General features: G+C 37.0%; 1 protein-coding gene across 2 annotated transcripts in view; it reads left to right on the top strand.

Moving 5' to 3' along the window:
- The window catches only part of shisal1b (shisa like 1b), a 46,888-nt gene that overhangs the window by 14,947 nt on the left and 11,446 nt on the right, over nucleotides 1-20,495 (top strand). For both annotated transcript variants that reach the window (XM_077210125.1, XM_077210124.1), the window contains exons 2-3: nucleotides 14,266-14,448; nucleotides 18,424-18,637. In XM_077210125.1, the coding sequence (XP_077066240.1) occupies nucleotides 14,382-14,448; nucleotides 18,424-18,637 (281 nt within the window). In that variant the 5' untranslated portion in view covers nucleotides 14,266-14,381. The remainder of the gene's footprint in view (nucleotides 1-14,265; nucleotides 14,449-18,423; nucleotides 18,638-20,495) is intronic.

Here is a 20,495-nt window from a genome sequence, read left to right as displayed (position 1 = left end):
GATCACCTGACTGACATATAACTGTTTGGAGACAGGTACATTTGGAGAAACTCACTCAATACAATACAAACGTTTGTAATTACAGTACAAAAGATACAGTAAAAACAGTAATATTTAATTGTACAATAATAATATTACAATTTAAAAAAACTGTTTTCTATTTGAATATATTTTAAAATGTAATGTATTCCTGTGATCAAAGCTGAATTTTCAGCATCATTACTCCAGTGTTCAGTGTCACATGATCCTTCAGAAATTCAGCTTTGATCACAGAAATAAAATACATTTTAAAATATATCCAAACAGAAACCAGTTGTTTCAATTCAAAAAAAAAATCACAATTTTACTGCTTGCACTGCATTGTAATCAAATTCATGCAGCATTGGTGAACATAAGAGACTTCTTTCAAAAACATTATAAAATCGTAATTATTCCTACCTTTTGTCCAGCACTGTATGTCATGCCAATGTTCACAAAGAAATTAGAATAAATACTAATCATTTCACAGACAGAAAAAGCAGGAAATACAGTTCTGCTCATGAATATCTATCTGTCTTGTTACCAAGTGTCTCAAAACTGTCTTTGAAATGCAAAAGAAAAGCCCTGTGCACCTGTTGAAGATCGCCATCCGGTACAAGAGCTTTTTTACAAGCGCTTTCTAGATTTTCTGTGAAATATCAGACGAGACTGTGGGCGGTTCGTGGGCATGAGATCCCAGGCTGAGACTAGCGGCTGCTAAAGTTTTAAGGAATTGAACCATTATATGGTTCAACTTGCAACAGAAGAACAATAGTCTAAGCCTAGCTGTTTTTATTTGACAAGAGTGAGTCAAATCAGACTGATACACACAGTGTACTAAAGCTTACTGTCTGTCAGCTGTGTCTAATGCATCTTTATGAGCTTTCTGCCTTTACGACAGAATAGTAGAGGTAAAAAGATAAAAAGAAATGATATTGTGATAATGATGTTTCAACGAGGGACTGGTCAATAACCTGTATTATTTGCAGGAAGTATGCAAGTAAACAACACACATAATAAATAAATTAAGGATGTGCATAAATGCATATTGTAGTCATGGAAACTGGTTGGTTCTTCCAGGTTCACCTGCCCCTGATCGCACAGATTTACATGGGAAAAATAGACGGAGCTCAACTGAGCAAAATGCAGAGATCAAAATGCTGTGTTAAAAACAACAGTCTAATACATTCAGCTCATGTCTTTCATGTCACTATTGTTAACTAAAACGTAAAAAAAAAAAAGGAAAAGCTAACAACAGAATTACTAAAACTTAAATAAAAAGTAATAAATATAAAATAAAAGCCAATTCAAAATATTAATAACTAGTAGCAAGTTTGCGCTTTCAGCAGTGTTATTCACTGACATTTTCAGCAATTGAAAAAGCTGAAATAAAATAAAATAAATATTAGATTAAAAAAGTAAGCTTATTTCAATCTAAAACTTATTTCATGTTGCAGTATTAAAATTACTAAAACTGAAATCCTTTATTAAAGCTATATAGAAAGAAAATATATATATATATAAACAATTAAAAATGACAAAAGCACATAACAAAATAGTCCATTTAAATAAAAAATTATTTATATTCTGGAAAAAAAATGAAGAAATACTTATAGTATATAAATATTCCTAAAATAATACCGATGCTAGATACATTAATTAGCTTCTGTCTGATTTCAGAGGGAAAAATATTAAAATCCATTTTGTAGTGTCAAATGCATAATTTTAGCAAGTTTGTGCATGTTATTCACTAAAACTATTGAAATCACTTTCGGTAATTTAAAAAGCTAAAATAAAAAAATCTATAAATATTGGATGAAAAACTTAAACATATTTCAGGTTTGCAACATTTCAAATTTTTCATTTAAGGTAAAGTACTAAAATTACAAAAATTTATTTTTTAAAAAGCTATATATATATATATATATATATATATATATATATATATATATATATGTATAAACTATGAAAAAAAACAAAAGCTCATATTCTATCTTCATATTTTACGCACCAATTAAGAGGGATGATTGCTCTGAGGTCTCCTCTGATTGACACATATAGGCTGTGATTTGCTTCTAGCCAGAGCTGGAAATGGAGAAAGCCAGAAAGTCTGAGAACTGTATGCTAATGCAGACACTTTATGATAATTCAGACACTGGATGCTAATCATAAAGCTCCGCACAGGCGTGACATTTGGTCCGTCTCACAGATAGAGGGCAAATATACAAAACAGGACAGTGACACGAATGTCAGCGAATCTTATTAAGTCCCACATCGAGCAGTATATCATTCAGGTTATTTATTGCCAAATAAGAAGAACAGAACATGATGTTCCAGCAGGAAAGACCAGAACTGCTGTTCATGTTGTGCTGGAAAGACTAGCATAAACCAGCCTAAGTTGGTTTGATGGTTTTGTTTTTTGCTGGTTTTCTTGCCTAAAAACCACCAAAGAGAAATTACCTGGACCCATAAAACACATTAAGCTGGTTTCTATTGGTCAGACTGGTCAAATGTGATGGTTTCAGACAAACATAACATAAACTAGCTGTAAATTGCTGCTGGTTTTCAGCACGATGTCTGCATGAGTGGGAGGGTGTTTCACTTACTTCTGCAGGTTTATTTCTGTGTTTAGTGCGGCGTGATGTGGTTAGTCAACAGCTTATGATAGCACAAGCTGAAAACACATTAAGTTGTGATGAGCATCGTTCAGTCATTAACCGTAAGTCAATCAGCAAACCGCTTTAACGCCTAGAAGCTTAAGAAAGTAAAATGTTATATTATATATTTAGAAGCCATTCTGAGTCACACAAAATTATCTTCAGTGAGCACAAAGAAGCTGTAACACTGGAGGAAGAGGGAGGAACAGAGCGGATTCAGGACCGGAAAACAGGAAAAATGGAAATCAGGGGGAATCTCTCATTTGTTCATAGACAAAAAAAAAACATTCAAGATCAACATGATGGAAGACAACTGACCATGCTAAACAGAGATCATGCTAAACACAGACAGACAGACAGACAGACAGACAGACAGACAGACAGACAGACAGACAGACAGGGTTAGATAGATAGATAGATAGATAGATAGATAGATAGATAGATAGATAGATAGATAGATAGATAGATAGATAGATAGATAGATAGATAGATAGATAGATATGAGATTCTTGCTTTGTTCTCGCTCTGTTCGTAATCAGCAGAAAGCAGCGGTGAGCCTTTCGGAACAAATGTTCTCATAAAGACAGCTGACACATTCAGAGACGCAGTCTAATATTTCATGTTAACATTTCAACTCTGGAGCGGAGATAAAGGCTGCTAAATCAAGCATATTATTAGCCGCTGTTTCTTATTATTTTATTACTTCCCTTATTAATGATTTAAAAGCTGATTAGCATGTTCCCTTTGAATGTTATAATTATTTCTGGGACTTAGGCAAATATCCATTCTGTTGACTAAGATTAAAGTTAAAGATGTGAAAGTTTCTTGGGTACAAGCTCCTGACATTTCTGTGTAATATCCTTTTCTGCCATTCTTTCCCCACAAATCTTAGCCTTGTACTTCACAAACTTGATGGTGTTTTTGCAGCACAAGATGCACTTCAGATGCCAGTTCCAGAAGACAACATGAGAAGGCAAAGCGCTATGTTATTAGTTACACTTATTTGATATTTTTTCCCTTGCTGAAACATATGTTGTCATAACTTATTGAACATATAATTTGTTACAGGTCACATACAATGTGTAAATAAATAAATTAATACATTTAATAACAAAAATTATAAACACTACTGCTATTAAAGCCATTAAAATACTAAATGAATAAACGTTATTGTGCATGCTCTTATCCAATCACCTGGCTCCATTCTGATACGTAAAGGCCAATCCCCAATGGATAAGAGTGTCTACACTGAAAAAAAGCTACAAAAGCTGTCACTGTGGCTGTACCTTTTCAAAAGGTACACCTTTGTACCTAAAGAATGCATATCAGTAACTAAATGGTACATATTATGGCGCTTTTCCACTGTATGGTACGGTACGGTTCGGTAAGGCACGCTTTGGCGCTTTTCCACTGCATGGTACGGTACGGCTCGGCTGAGCACGGCTCACTTGTGGCGCTTTTCCACTGCATGGTACGGTACGGTACAGCTCGCTTCGGCTCGCTTTAAATGGTACCACCTCTGTTGAGGTTCCAAGCGTACCGTACCGATACTAAAATGTAATGTGGAAGCACTGTAGATCACTGATTGGTCAGACAGACAGAATCGTCACTACCAGCGTCATTGTATTTGCGAGACATCAAACCCGCTAGATTTAAATAGCCAGTAACAGCCTCCAATGTTTTAAAACTACTTGCTTGACTTGCTTGAAGAAAAAAAACTTGCTTGAAGCAAAAAAGAAATGGCTGAATCGTAGGGGTGGGAATCTCTAGGCACCTCACGATTCGATTACGATTCAGAGGCCTGCGATTCGATTCTAAAGCGATTATCGATTATCTGAATCTTTTGTGTGTGTGTGTGTGTGTGTGTGTGAATATAAATACTTTGCTTTAAAAGTACAAAGTAATGACCCATAAAGAATTAACGTACAATATATTGTATTAACAGTGCAAAGAACCAACAGGAAAATAAATGTGTGCCTGAACTAGCAGCATACTTGTAGTAAATTAATAATATAACAACAACAGGTGTTCTGACGATTCATGCTACCCATGGAGATGTGCTACTTACTGGTGCATGTGCAGACTCATTTTTCTTCTGCTTACCACGCCCATAAATCTATGCATCCTCGCTGTGGAGACTTGTAGGAAACTTTGACAGGTCAAATATGAATATTTGATGATAATTTTTACTTTTCACACCGTTTTAAAAATAAAAACAGTACATTATACTGCACTCTTAACTTCGAATTTTATTATAATTTTATTTCATATAAAAATATCATTTTTACTTGTTATATCAAATGTGATAATTGCTAGTTCATTTAAAATATCAAAATATGCTCCCCATACACTTACCCTGATTAAAATGAAATAAACAATCTTATAATATTGTGAGATTTACACCATTATGGAAACAATAGAGAATGAATCAACATTATCTGTGATCGATTCGCGTTTGGGTAGCATTTTTCGACAAGGCAGCAGAAATCGTCTGAACACCGGTAAAGCCCAGAGCCATAGAGAGACACGGCTCTGGTACAGCCGAGTGTTTTTCCTCCTCTGGGTGGAAACGTGTCATATGGCTTCTCATATTTGTCGTGTTGCCGAAATATTTTAGTTTTATTCTACAAAGCTTACAACTAGTGTGGCTCTTGTCCAGCTCCTTTCCCCCTTCAACTTCATAGAAGCCAAAATATTTCCACACGTCAGCTTTTAACGAGGAGGGTGTTTGGATTTCGCGCTCAGCCATCGCGTCTCTGTTATGTGCGCACGCCACAGACAGACGGTCTTGGCACTGCACTTCCGCGCTTCAGAGTTCCGTGTTTTGCGTTCCGTCACTATTACGTCATTATAAATAGGCTACATATCTAAAAAAAATATATATATTTTTTTTTGAAAATCGATTTTTGACATTTTTGAATCGATTCAGAATCGTCCACGTCCGCATCGCGATGCATCTCAGAATCGATTTTTTCACCCACCCCTACTGAATCGTGGTCAGTGGACGAGAAGGGCAGACGTTCCTCTTGTTAGTTGCCGCGGAGCGGATAAACTATAACGATCAGTCATAATCCCACCCACTTTGAAGCGGTACTAACTGCAGTGGAAAAGCAACCGAGCTAAAGCGAACGGAGCCGTGCCGAGTCGTACCACGCAGTGGAAAAGCGAAGCGAGCCGAACCGTGCCGCGCCGAGCCGAACTGTACTGAGCCGTACCGAGCCGTACCATGCAGTGGAAAAGCGCCAATAGAACCATTTTGAAGGTTACTGTCCCAGTGACATCTTTTGTACCTTTTTCCTGAGAGTGTATTTACACTAAGTGCAAATATCCCGCCTTTTTGGCAGAAGCTATTGACACCAACTCCGCCCACTGACGTCTGGCAAAATTACGCAAAAGACACTGAATTGTCAACAATAGTGTGGGGTAAGGCAAATCAACCCGAGTTCGAACTCACTCTACTCCCCTTTTCCATCAGATATCAGATCGGAAAGGCATTTATTTCCAATAAAAATTAAGAAAATATTTGAAAAGTGTCTAACGTGTCTATCTGTTAGAGGGATATTATGGGGGTTAGGTGTAGGGAGTGCTTTATTGTCCCAATAAGGTGGCATCCATTTAATAATTGTAATAAATACATTAATTTACACTCTATGTTATTATTGCTTACCGTTGATGCAAAACAAAACTGAAGTGCAAATAGTATCTGCCACTATTTATAATAATAAATAACAACTAACTCCTATTTACACTTATTGCAAAGAAAATGCTGCTATTTATACAGTGTAAATAGAATCTATTGCTTTTTTCACTTAGTGTAAATAGCAGCTGCCATTGATAAAATTCCACTGAAGTAAATTGGGTTACAAGCTGAAATACACACAGAGTCTACTTTAAAGAGAGCCACTTAAATGTCATTCGGCACATTAGACCTATGAAACAAACCAAAACTCTGCATGTAAAGCATGAACTCAAATTGTCGAACTGTTGGGGAATCCCACTCCACTTCAAGTGACTGAGATCAAGAGGAGAAACAAACACAGGCTTGTAGCAGAAGCAACTAAACCAGCAGATGTAGTGTTTTAAGAACTAAACCCAACAACACCTCATCTTCCACATGGATATTCTTTAGATCCGTCCTCATCCACAGAACAATGGCATGCACAAAAAACGAGGAAGAGCGAAACACTGAGAGAAGTCTGGGATTTGTCTATAGTTTCCTTCTCCAGAGCAGCACAATCAGCCCAAATGAGATGAAATTGCCAAACAGTTGCAAAAATAAACATTATATCCATCACAGGCTCGAAATGAACAATCCCAGCATGCAGATTAACCACACTGATTCCATTTAAAACGCTTTCAAAATCAGCCACAAAAGAACTGGTAATTTAGTACAAACCCAAAGCCCACTAAAGCCAATCACACGCTGTGCAATTGGACCCCTTTCATAGACTGATGACTATCAAAGACTGTACGCCAACGACTTAAAATCTCACTGATGATTGTGCTCTAAAACAAAAGAATATCGCACAATTCTTCTCAGATGGCAAAAACTGTACAGTGTTCAAGGTCTGGACTTAATCATCACTCTTGTTTAATTTTTTTTTTTAACAGCGGAGTGCATTTAAAATTTAAGTTACAATCTTTTAGATGAACAAGGAGCATTCATAGAGTAGGTTTATTGCATGTTTCTATACAACAATAACAGATAGAAGATGATATTATAAGAGTATGTGCTTCAGTGAAAAGAGGACTTCATACCAGAGAACACCTGTGGAAAGATGAATGAGGGTAATCACTCAACATGGCTATTGCAGTCACACATTTCAATCATACCTGCATGAGTTTTTCAAGATGGCCGGTAGTGTACTGACTTCCTGTGCCCCGCAAATTACAAACACTACATCACCCATAATGCAACAAAGCAGGGTCAAATTTGGCTGCCTTAAAGTCCTCCTGAGAATTTCCAATTTACACCTATTTTTCCTCTCTCTTATCAACAAAGACAGGAAGCTTTTAGTGTTAATGCTAAAATTAAAGGTTAAATAATGCACATTAGCTGCATAATACATGCTTTATGTACATTTCAGCACGCTTGCGCTGGTGCAACGGATTATGGGAAATGTAGTCGTCACACAAGCCTGCTAACCCAATCCACAACCTCATTTTCTGGCAGGCTTCATTGCTATTCTTCATCAACAGTACACAAAATACAAAAAACAAATCAAGCTATTAGATCTATATGGTTTGTCACTTTTTTGCTAAGAAATTCTATAGAAGTTATTACTGAGGTTGCCAAAATATGTAAAAGCAACAAATCTAATTAAATGTATTTATTTACTCCACACTTAATCTCAGTAAGTGAATGAAAAAATACATTTCTTTGACATCTGCCACAAAAAAAAAGGAAAAGAAAGTAGCAGCATAGGCTACATAATGCATCGGACACAGCAAGCAAACAATTCTAAATGTTCCCATGAAGTTCTCTGAATGTTCTTCTGGTTATACGAACGCTAAGGGAACATTCCATTTTAGAATTTTGCAAACATTGTGGAATTGTTACTTTTGAATGTTCTCTGAACATTCTGAATCAAGTAAGTTTGAGCGAATGTTCTATTAAAGTTACTGAAAGAATTGTGGCCACCCTACATTTATTTGGGTCCAAAAAAAGTAAATTATTTGTATATATTCCACAGTAAACAATCCAAATAATTAATTAGTTTTAGTAGGGCAAACTTAAATTAAACAAATTAGTTTTTAGAACTTTCTTTTTCTTTTGAGTTCACAAAACTGACAGATTTTAAGTAATCTGAATTGTTTCACTGTTTTGAGTTTCATTAACTTGTTTCTTTTAATTTGGACTAACTTCAATTTAGCTGAAACTGGGCTAGGATTTCTTCTTACCAGCATGCTTTGTGATGGCACTCAAAAGGGAAAGAAAATGCTAAAATTAAGCTTTTTGAGTAAGATGTAGAGTTTCTGTAGAAGAGTTTCTGTTGTGTTTTTGGGGAGTTACCATCATGGTGATGAGTGGAGCACAAGCTTGGTTTGAGAACAGATAGCCTATATGATAAATGTTCAGGTGAAGATAGGAGCAGAATTATCAAGTCAGTATATGGTAGAGAATGGGACACCTCAGGGGAGTGTAATAAGTCCAACTTTATTTTCTATTCTGATAAATGATGTATTTGTAAACATTCCAACTGATATGGGGAGATCATTGTTTGCAGATGATGGAGCATTGTGGAAAAGAGGGAGAAATGTGGAATATGCAATTAAAAAAATGCAAGATGGAATTAATCAAGTCGAGAAGTGGGGGACAGAATGGGGATTTAAGTTGTCAGTGGAAAAAACAAAAGATATGTTGTTCTCAAGAAAGAAAGTCAGGGAATGGTATTTGAAATTGTATGGGAATAAGTTAGTGAGAGTTGAGAGTTTTTGTTTTTTGGGAGTATATTTTGATGTGAGATTAACATGGAGGGAGCATATTAGATATGTAATTGATAAGTGTAAAAAAGTTATTAATGTCATGAGGTGTCTTACAGAATTGGGGTGGGGTGCGGATGTAGCATCGCTAAAATACATATATATAGCCTTAATAAGATCAAGAATAGACTATGGAAGTATTGTATATGGTTCAGCAGCCAAATCTGTGTTGGCAGACCAGTATGTTATACAAGCTCGGGCTTTAAGAGTGTGTGTAGGAGGCGCGGTTAGAACTTCCCCAGTATGTGCTCTCCAAGTTGAAGCAGGTGAAATGCCATTGTGGTTGAGGAGAAAGCAGCTAGGGGCTAATTATTGGATTAATTTAAGAGGGCATGGAGATATTCATCCAGCAAAAAAGGTGCTGCAGACATGCTGGGAGAAGGAGACAAAACAAAAAAAACAAGTTTTGGGTGGACAGGGGATGAAATGGTAAAAGATACAGGGGTTTATGATAAAGAGTTTTGTGCAAGTGTGGTGTGGCCTATCAAACCTAAATGGGAATTAGAAATACCATGTGTAGATTTAGAGTTACTTAAGATTAAACATAATAATAAGGATGCTGATTTAAATAGTGTATATTATAGTTATAAGTCTGTAAGTATAAGGAGAGTATTCAGATTTTTACAGATGGGTCAAAGGACATGTAAACAGAGGCAACAGGGTCTGCAGTTGTTATTCCTAGATATAAGGTGGAAATTAGTAAAAGAACATCAGATAACCTGAGTGTATTTGCAGTTGAAACGTTTGCCATATTGATGGCGTTAGAATGGACAGAACAAAGTAGGGATAAAGAAATATTAATATGTAGTGACTCTGTATCAGCTTTAGTAAGTATGAAGACAGGTGCAACTAGAAGTCATCTGGACCTGCTCTATGAAGTTTTATTCATGATCTCAAGAATAAATAGGGGGAAAATGTCATATTTATGTGGGTCCCTGCACACTTGGGAATTCAGGGAAATGAGAAATCAGATAAAGTGGCAAAAGAAGCAGTTAAAAAAGGAGATGTGGAAGTCAATATTAAATTATCAAAATCAGAGGGGAAAGGTATAGTGTGGTGGAGGAGTGTAAATCAACAATGGCAACAAAGTTGGGATAATGCAACAAAAGGGAGACATTTGTATGAATTACAAAGAAAAGTAGGTATATCAAGAAGTAGGGGAGCAAAGAGAAAAGAGCAGGTGATAATAAGTAGGTTGAGAATTGGGCATAGTAATCTTAATAGCACACTTTTAATTATAGGCAGGGGTGCACATAACTTTATCAGTGAGTTACTCAGATGAGTACCAGAAGATGGTGTTTGGTACTCACACCATATGTAGCGTGGCCTTATAAAGTGCAGTCATCCTCACTGTCCTCCTCAGTGTCCTCTGCTTCAGCTTCCTGCATGGTAGATGAAGATGCTGCAGATGCACCTCCCTGTCCTTGGTTGAGCCTCCGATTAGCTGTCTGCATCCACAGGTCAACAGCTTGCTTTGGGTCAAATGTCTCTGTGGTCTGCTTTGACAGGTGTATCTGCATCAGGGCTGTGAGACGAGCATGTGACAGACGAGATCAGTACTTGGTTTTAATTGTGTTGAGATGTGAGAATCCCCTCTCACAAGCTGCACTGCTTAAAGGCGGCGTAAGAGACAGCTTACCTTGTTGATGTTGGAGTAAGCATCTGGGTTACTTGTATTTACTATTTGGACCAAGTCATACACAGAAGAGGCTCCCAGGCGTTTTCCTGCCTGTTTTATACGCATCCATTCTGTCACAGTGGTGTCTTTGTCAAGTTGCAATGTGGCCTCATATTTCTTGAGAATGCTGCAAACTGTTGCGTTTCCAAAACTGTGGAGGTCTTGCATTTCCTGAGGCCATGTTGAAGGATCAAATACTAAAAATTGATCACATGACTTGAGGGAGTCATATCTGATTTCAAACTCTTCAATTAACCCCCTGAGTAAGTTTGTCTTATCTCTGTCAGCATCAGCATTAGAAACAGTGTGTGCCCTCTGGCCTTCACCATCAAGCAGAAGTGTGAACTGTCCAATGGCCAACATGAGTTCATCCTTACATTCTCCAATGGTCAGCTTTTCCTTCTGAAACCTAATGGATGTGGTCTTCAAAATGTTACCAATGTCAAGCATGTTTGACAGAAAGCACTGAAAACGCTCTGCGCAGATATGCTGGAAGTCACTGTTATCACTCTTAGCCAGTTGCATTTTAATGGCTGGCAATAGTCTTGATATTTTTAACAGCGTTTCATGCCTCCATGCAGACCATCTGATATTATGAAACTTACCCAGCTTCACAAAGGATATCCCATTTTCTTCACACAGCTTCTTCAGTTCAGCAGTTTTTTTTGCTCCACCTTTTTGTAAATAAAACTGCAGCAGCTTGACCACAGAGCGATTAAATGTCTCACAGTAAGGAACGTTGCGATCAGCTGATTTTGCGCAATTCTCCAATGTGTGTGCGGTGCACAGAATGTGCACAAGGGAGTCTCCAACCGCAGCAAGTCGACGGAGTTTTGGCACAACGCCGTTGTAAATACCGACGTTGACAGCAGCCCCGTCTGTGCACACAGCGACCAACTTTGTTGTCCAGTCATCCAAGCCTGTGTACTGGAAAAGTCTCACAAGTCCGTCTGTTATGGCCTGCGCAGTTCGGTCAGCACCCAATTCAATCAGTCCAATAAAATCTGAGGTAAACTCTCCAGTGCTGGACACAGAAACAATGTAAACGATTTCCTGCTCAGTTTTTGTGATGTCCTCAGATCCATCAAAAAGCAGCCCCCAAAATTCAGCAGACTGCAACTTGGCTCGTAACTCCCCCCTGATGGCGCGGGCGATGCTTTGCATGATGCGCGTGCCCCCTTCACGTTAATGATATGCACCTCCGACATTTACTCCTAGCCGCTTCAGTAAAGGAATATCCTCAGAATAGGAAGACATGGGACGTGCGTGCTTAGCTTTATGGAAGGCGAGGAGAAAAATATTAAACAGAGCTTGCCGCTGTTCCTCATTCAGCTTGTCTCGCCATCTGGCAAGTGGGCGACTGGACATTTCTTCTCGGCTAGCTTGTTTATTAACAATATCTTGCGCCACATTCGTGTGCTCCTTGATATTTTCATGTTTGTCAAATAAAGGATGGTTGAAATTCGTTGAGCCTTTATAAAACGCACCTGTTTTGTCTGCTAGATGTGGACTTGAGCGGCAAATCTTGCACCACATTTCAGTGCGCTCATCGTTAGCTTCAAGCCACTGCACATCTTTGAGCCACTTTTCCGAAAAAAGTCTTTTTTTCGGCTCTGGCTCCAGTTGGCGTTTCTTTGTAGGTGGCGAAACGCCAAAAAAGCTGCTTAACGTCTGTTGCTTTTTGGACATCTCTGATAGTATAACTTAGTTGACAAGCAACATGTCGTGTGTAAAGTTAGATGAGAAGATCGGTTAAGTACGCAAAAACGCGGAGTAATACAAGTCGCATTACGCATTCCTAATTTTTGTCGCGCATGCGTACCTGCGTACCAGTTATGTGCACCCGTGATTATAGGAAAACATCCTACAGGAATGTGTGAACAATGTCAGGAGGCTGAAACAGTAGAACATGTTCTTACAAAGTGCAGGAAATTTAATCAGGAAAGACAAGAAATTATAAAACAGTTAAAAAATATAGGAAGGGTAGATAATACAGTAAAAAGTTTATTGGAGTATGGAGAGAGTGTGGAGGGTAGGAAATGTTGTAGCCAAGTTTCCTCTACAAAAAATATTTAGGTTGAGATCACATGATAATTTTAAGTTAAATGAATGAATAAGCTTACTCAAACATTTCAAGTTAAGAGCAATTAAAATGTCTAAATACAAAAATAAAAATATGCGCAAGTTCTGTTTAGACTTCGAGTTTCTTAAAGGTGCATTGTGTAATATTTCTGAGGATCTATTGACAGAAATGCAATACTATAAGATCCATAACTATGTTTTCAGTGGTGTATAAAGACCTTATATAATGTTTTATGTCCTTAGAATGAGACATTTATATATCCATAACCGCGGGCGCCCCCTTCTAAGGAGGTCGACATATTGTGTCGTCATGTTTCTACCGTAGCCGACAGCGAACACACAGCGCTACAGAGCGCGTTTCGTCACTACCTTGAAAAATAAGTTTTCAGGGGTGTATAAAGACCTTACTTAATGAACCGTTATATTTGTATTACCTTAGAATGAGCAGTTTCTATCTACACACACCGCGGGTTCCCGATCATTGGAATACGCTGACATGTTTCTACAGTGGCCCTAAACAGAAAAAAGCGTTTTGTTACTGTTGGTCTTCGTGCAAGGAAGCAAGCTTAGTTCAGCGAATAAAACACTGACACAATGATGAACCAGTATCAATAATATTCGCAATAACATATAGTTTTACTGAATAATTAAGTAAACACAATTTCTTCATTTCTCCTTGTAAAGAAACATCATTGCTGAACTGGCTACTCTCTGCTGTCTCAGACGATGACATATTTTCCTGTCGGCCACCGTAACTTTTGTTGGTTGCAATTCGTAACCTCACCACTAGATGCCGCTAAAAATCACACACTGCATCTTTAACTTAAAAATTCAGATTACCTCTTTTTTTCTTTATGAAATTTTGCCAACTGGTTTTACAGTGCACACATGTCTATTTCTGTCCCTTATGAGTTTGCACTCAACAGTTCAGCTGCATTTTTTGAATTCTGGGTGGCAGTTGAGAGAGTAGAGTTACCGTGACGACAGCAGCACATCCTCAGACAACAAAGAGGATCATTTTTTAAGCAACCATTAACTGTAGTCTCTGTCTCTTATTTACTACCGACTGCCTGTAACAGAATGTTTGTTCACAACTTTGAAAGAACCTTACATTAGCCAAAGTTCAGAGAATGTTCCTTGTTAGCTGGTAAAATATCCTAAATGACATCTAGCGGTGTTCATGTGCGCTCATCTTTATGACTTTGAATTCTGGCAGCTTTTTAGTTTAGGTTGAGTTAAACTAAGCCTAGGTGTGTTGGAGCAGAGTTGGAACTAAAGTGAGCCAGATCGTACCGTACAGATGTCTTGGCGTGATCGTAACATCTGCCCTCTTCCGCTAACTTACAGGTGTGCTGGCAAACTGTCACAGTCATGAACAGAAGCTGGAGATAAAGATGACGTCTGGAAGCAGCTGAAGCTGTCAGGCTTCATGTCTCCATCCTCCCCTGAGGGAGGACAAGAAGATGAGTGTCACCAATCATCACTCCTTCAACATCCTGACCATCATCTTCCTCGTTCTGTCTACTACAGGTAAGACTAAGTGTGCAGATGGTTTAATGTAACGGTTGCTTGTTTGTTATATAACGTCATCTGATGTGTGAATTCTGCTGATAGAGCAAACAGAGCCATCAGAAACACGGAGAAATATCTAAAACTGAACCTAACGTTACGTGTTTCTTCAACTCTTTTGATTTGATTTTTAATTTATTTTAAATTGAATTTATTAGGAGCAATTTTTAACTTTATTAGGTGAAAGCTCACAGTAAATATAATGTTATTTTGGTTTGTCTAGATTTCTATTGTTTTTAAAATGTAGAAATTAATATTTTTATTATGGAGAAAAGAGGTGAAACATTAAGTAAATGATAAAGACATGGTTCAAGATGAGCAAAAGTCAAAACCACTAAAAATAAAAATATTTTTATGCTTCAATTTTTATTTATTTATTCATATCTAATTTATTTGGGGCAGTTTTGATGCAAATGACAGTTAATTTATGTAAAAAAATATATATATTTCTCAGTTAAATCGAAGTAACGTTAAATGCATGCGTGTTTGTGTTGATGATAATTCTTACTGTTGTTTTAAAAACGTTGTAAAACTTTAATGAAAAATAAATGATAAAGAAAGCGTTTAAGGCAGAATTAAAGTGACCACAGCAAAGTCAAAACCTATTTTTAAGTGATAAAAATCAACCTGTGGGACACAAAGGTGCCCGTACATGAAGAAACATCCTCTTATCAGATTTATCCGAATCTCTGAGCGGTTCAGTTTGTCTCGTCCATTGTCCATGTGTGTCTCACTCAGCTTTACATGATGAGTTTTCCCCATGCTTGGAGACTGCAGCTTCCAGCTTTTACATTGATCGGGTGGTGGGATTGTGTGAGATTAGATGTCATAAAGCTGGATCAAATCGAAAAACCTCTTTAATTATTAAAGACGGGCGTGAGTCATTCTCCCTGCAGAGAGTTTAAAGTCTTGGACAGCACAGAGAAAATCATCATGAACCAAATGACAATGGTGTCACAAGTCTTTAGAAACACGCCGTGGTGGTACTATATATAGCCTATAGACTGCCGTTCAAATGTTTGGGGTCGAAAAATATTTTTGAAAGAAGTCTCGTCAGCTCAGGCTGCATTTATTTAATCAAACGTACAGTAAAAACATTTTAAAAAAATTGAAATATTATTACAATTTAAAATAATTGATTTCTGTTTGAATATATTTTAAAATGTAATTTTTTCCTGTGATTAAAAAATGAATTTTCAGTCTTCAGTGGAGTCATCAATTATTCGATGAATAGAAAGTTCAAAAGAACAGCATTTATCTGAAATAGAAAGCTTGTGTACCATTATACACTACCGTGTAAACGTTGATTTATTTACCGTTATTTATTTATTTATTCATTTTTGGATTTTCTGAAGGATCACTGAAGACTGGAGTAATGATGCTGAAAATTCAGCTTATATACAGTATATATATATATATTACATATATACATAATATATATATATATATATATACACACACACACACACACACACACACATATACATAGTGTGCATAAAAACACATTTTTGTATTATTTTTTAAGCAATTTTTTGGTCTATTTTCCCTGAAGAGAAAGACTGTAAATTTGCTCTTTATTGGTAAATCAATATTCAATGCAGTTTTAGGGGCTTAAAGAAGTGCACGAGCATACAAATGCCCTCAACGCTTATAGACATTCACTAAAAGTCTTCGCTTACTTGAGGATAAGCTTTTTGGAATTAAATATTTTTTGTTATACTTGTAACATGAAATGAAATTTAAAATAAAGTAAAAAAAAATTATAATAATGACAGCGCTTTTGTTTTTGTTCATACTGAGGGCATTTTGCTACTGACACCTCAGACAAACACGGCTTCTGTTGGTGGGCGCATCGATTTGGCATCAGGAGAAAATATGAGTTCTTACTAACTTGCAACTAAACTTAGATTACTAAAACATTGTTTGGAAACGTTCATTATGCGATACATTAAACATTTAAGACTCCCAGGCTTTTCTGTTGTCTTCCTTCAAGACTTAATTAAACCACGTCAAAACCCTCATAATTTGCAGCTCCGTTTAAATTAGTTTTGAAGCTTTAGCTCTAGTTATTTTTCTTCTCACATTTGTCTAATTAAATCTGGTAAAGCCTGAAAGAATAGAAACTTGAGCTGAAACTGAAGAACACTTTATTTTATCTACACAAGTGCAGATTTATCATAGAAACCGTCACCGCCGAATGAATCCGAGCTAATTAGGCTGAATCGATTTAGATTGAAAACAAGTGCATGTGTTGCTGACCGGGAAGAAAAGTGCTCTTTCTATAGCCTGATGTTTGAGAGCTGTTGTGTCTGAGTGGTTCAGGGTGAATCGTGTCAACATGGGTTAGTCGCTCAGACCTCGCCGTCACTCTCTGTTCTGAATAATGAAGCAGAACTACGACTGTCATATGAAAAAACCCACCAACCCTTGTTGCACTTCCTTTGTGCTTGTGTCCGAATCTGGGAGAAAGTATTCCAAGCACGTTTTTATGCTTCAGAAACCATCCAATTCCGTTTCCATTTCTGAGAGGTCCACTAAATGTGGTGAGCATCATTAAATCAGGGGTGAATTATAAATGAAATTCAGTAATTCGCTATCTTATTAATTAAAAGACTTGGCTGAAGATCAGTGGTTTAAAAGTGAAATGCTATTAATGCCTGCTTTCGGCAATCCAAATCACACTGTACGACATGGATATAATAAACATGAGTAGGACATGTGTAGACTCTACGATGACGACACCTTGAATCTTAGTCTACGACGCAAGTTAGTATAGAAGAAAAAACGTCATCAGCATGTAGTGGTATACATTTAGAGCAAGATGAATCGCACTTTGGCAATTGTGGTTTATATCTGTGCTGGAAAATAGAGGAGGAAGCGAAAGAGAATATGGATGCAGTCATGACTTGGGAAAAAAGGCTGCTTTGAAACATGATGTATTGTGTAAAGCGCTATACCAATAAACTTGAAAATTATATTATATTATATTATATTATATTATATTATATTATATTATATTATATTATATTATATTATATTATATTATGGGCCCTATTTTAATTATCTAAGCGCATGGTCTCAAGTGCACTTAGTGCGAGTCCGAATCCACTTTTGCTAGTTTAACGACGGGAAATATGGTCGGCGCTCCCGGCGCATGGTCTAAAAGGGTCGTCTCTATTCTCTTAATGAGTAATGGGTGTGTTTTGGGGCGTAACATTCAATAAACCAATCAGAGGCTCATCTCTCATTCCCTTTAAAAGCCAGTTGCGCTCGTGCCATGGCGGATTCGCTATTTACATGGCAGAATTTGTAAGCGGGAAAACTGAACGCGTCTCCAGAGAGGAACCAGATCTGCTTGTGCGCGAGGTTAAAGCGCTAGCAGACCATCTACGGGACAAGCCGGATTCAGCATATCTTTATACACAATAATAATCTTTTACATTGTAATCCTTTTATTTTTCATATTTTGCTAGTTTGTGTGCTGCAATAAGTCCAAATAGTCCCTGTGTGTGTAATAAGCAGCGTGAACGTGTTGTGGACCCGTCTATAGGCTCATATTACTAACTCGCTCTTTAAAAAATAATAATAATAATACTGCGCCATTGACTTTAGACCAGGTTTCAGTTGGTCAGTGGCGCAGTCTATTTCAGTTGCCTCAAAATAGCAACGCGCCATCAATGCGTCAACACACCTCGTTTTCAGACCAGCAGCCCATTGCCGCAAATGCTATTTAAACAACGTGAAAATGATAGCTAAACTAGCTAAAAACACGTGCGTTATGCCTGGTGCTGCATTGCACCGGGTGTATGATAGAACCCTAAATCTATGCAATCATGTGCAATCTTTTGTACAGTCTTTTTTAGTCCTAACTGCTAGTTAATTTACAATTTAACACCACATGCTAACAGTCCTGTTTATCATTGTCTTTTCATGCAGCTCTCTCTGCTCACTTTCGAGTGTGTGAGCCTTACTTCGACCACAAGGGGCGCTACCACTTCGGCTTCCACTGTCCTCGTCTCTCGGACAACAAGACGTACATGTTCTGCTGTCACCATAACAACACAGCCTTCAAATACTGCTGCAACGAGACCGAGTTCCAGACAGTCATGCAGGTCAACCTGACCACCTCACCGGACGGATACGCTCACAAGTGAGTCTCCTGCCTTCAGCTAGACACACGCTGCTGAACCAGATTATTAGACTAGGGAAAATATGCACCAAGTAATAACTTATGATTCAATACAGTGATCCTGGACTTTATGTTGACACTAACAGACTGGTTGCATCATCAAAGATACACTATGTTTTTGGTTACAAATGCCTGGTGTATTTTTCACCTTTTATTAACCCTGCCCCTAAAAAAAATAAAGTGTGCAAACAAGAAAGGAGCTTACAGATAAAGTGAGTAGTACAGTATTCGGCTGGTCATGTGATCGTAACATGGTGGCCATCTTTGAAGGGAAAACGTTTTTTCACTTTAAAATACTTTTTTAAAGTTTATGTTTCGAGGAAGTTACTTATGGCACCTTTAAATAAAAATACTATGAACTTCATATTTGCTTAAAGGGATAGTTCACCCAAAGATGAAAATTCTGTCATTAATTACTCATCCTCATGTCGTTCCAAACCCGTAAGATTTTATTTAACGTATTCAACATACATAATCTGACGTTTGTTAATAAAACAGAATTTTCAATCATCAATTTCATTCCCATCACGGTTTGATTGGATTATTTTTTGCTATGGGATGTAATATATAATGTACAGTAAGACGGTTTATAAAATGAAGAGTAAGATTTATTTTAAGAGTAAGGTATTTATTGCAATTATTACTGTTTATATTACATACATAGGTTGTTTTGTGGTTTATCTGTGGTGTCTATATATTGTTTAAAAATTATATATATATATATATATATATATATACATATTTAATTTCTTTGTTATATAATATAATTATTAAATTAAAAATAATAAATAAATAAATAATTTTCATTCAATGAATATAAATAATGAATAATATAATGAATGAACAATATAAATCATATACTTTAATATTTTAATTATTTTTCATAAAAGAAATATTAAAAAACTTTTTAAAATAAAAAGATGTCTGTAAAATATCTACATAGATGTCTCTGTGACAAAAATGTTATATTTACCTTTTATTTATTCATTTATTTATGCATGTTGAGCAAATAATGCAGGTCATTTATCCATTTTGGTGGCTCCATGGCACAAGTTTTTTAAAAAATACTGCATAAATTAATAAATCAGTCAATAAAATGTACATGCTTAATAAATCACATGAAATATTAATTTGAGTTGAAATTATGAAGTGATATGAAAGAGATTAAATTAGCACCGCTACGTAGGAAACCATTTGCGCATCATTATAGTTGCAGTATTGACATTAGTATGTCATGATTGACCAATCAGAATGAAGTATTCCAGCACACTCTGCTGTAATATTGGGTAATATTTTTCCCTGCCACTACATCCTTGATTACAAAGTAGTTTCCGAGGTGAAAGATTTCTTGAAAGAGTAGGCCTATAATAAAAGCCAAATGAGTTTAATGGCCAGAGGTCGTCACACCTGCTCCGTTTACTTTCTAACGCTATGAAACGCTTCCCTTCACATCAAATATTAACTGCAAATATGAACTGCTCCCAGATCAGCGTAGCAGCCAGCCACACACCGTGCCTCTGAGACGGTCTCATGACAGATAATGATGTGGAAATGTGTTGCTGCGCTCTCAGCCAGGCTGCGAGTTACTGAGAGGACGGATGTCCTGGTGGGAAGTCATTTCATTCTCATCTGTGGTCAGCAGGATTCAGCCAGTGATATTTACTGATGGCCTGAGGTTAAATCACCCTCACTGAGTCTCAGAAGCAGCCGAGAGAGCACAAACCAGCAGCCGTGGACATATAAGGCTTTGGCATATCAAGACATGTCTGCTGCAGATTTGAGTTATTGTGCATCTGGTTTTTATGAGTCCAGGCTAGAA

This window comes from Siphateles boraxobius, unplaced genomic scaffold (assembly GCF_051911475.1).
Source record: "Siphateles boraxobius isolate OS27281-9 unplaced genomic scaffold, OSU_SipBor_1 65, whole genome shotgun sequence".
NCBI classification, from domain to species: Eukaryota; Metazoa; Chordata; class Actinopteri; order Cypriniformes; family Leuciscidae; genus Siphateles; species Siphateles boraxobius.
The sequence above is the reverse complement of the archived record's forward strand: the minus strand, read 5'-3'. Positions and strand labels throughout refer to the sequence as shown.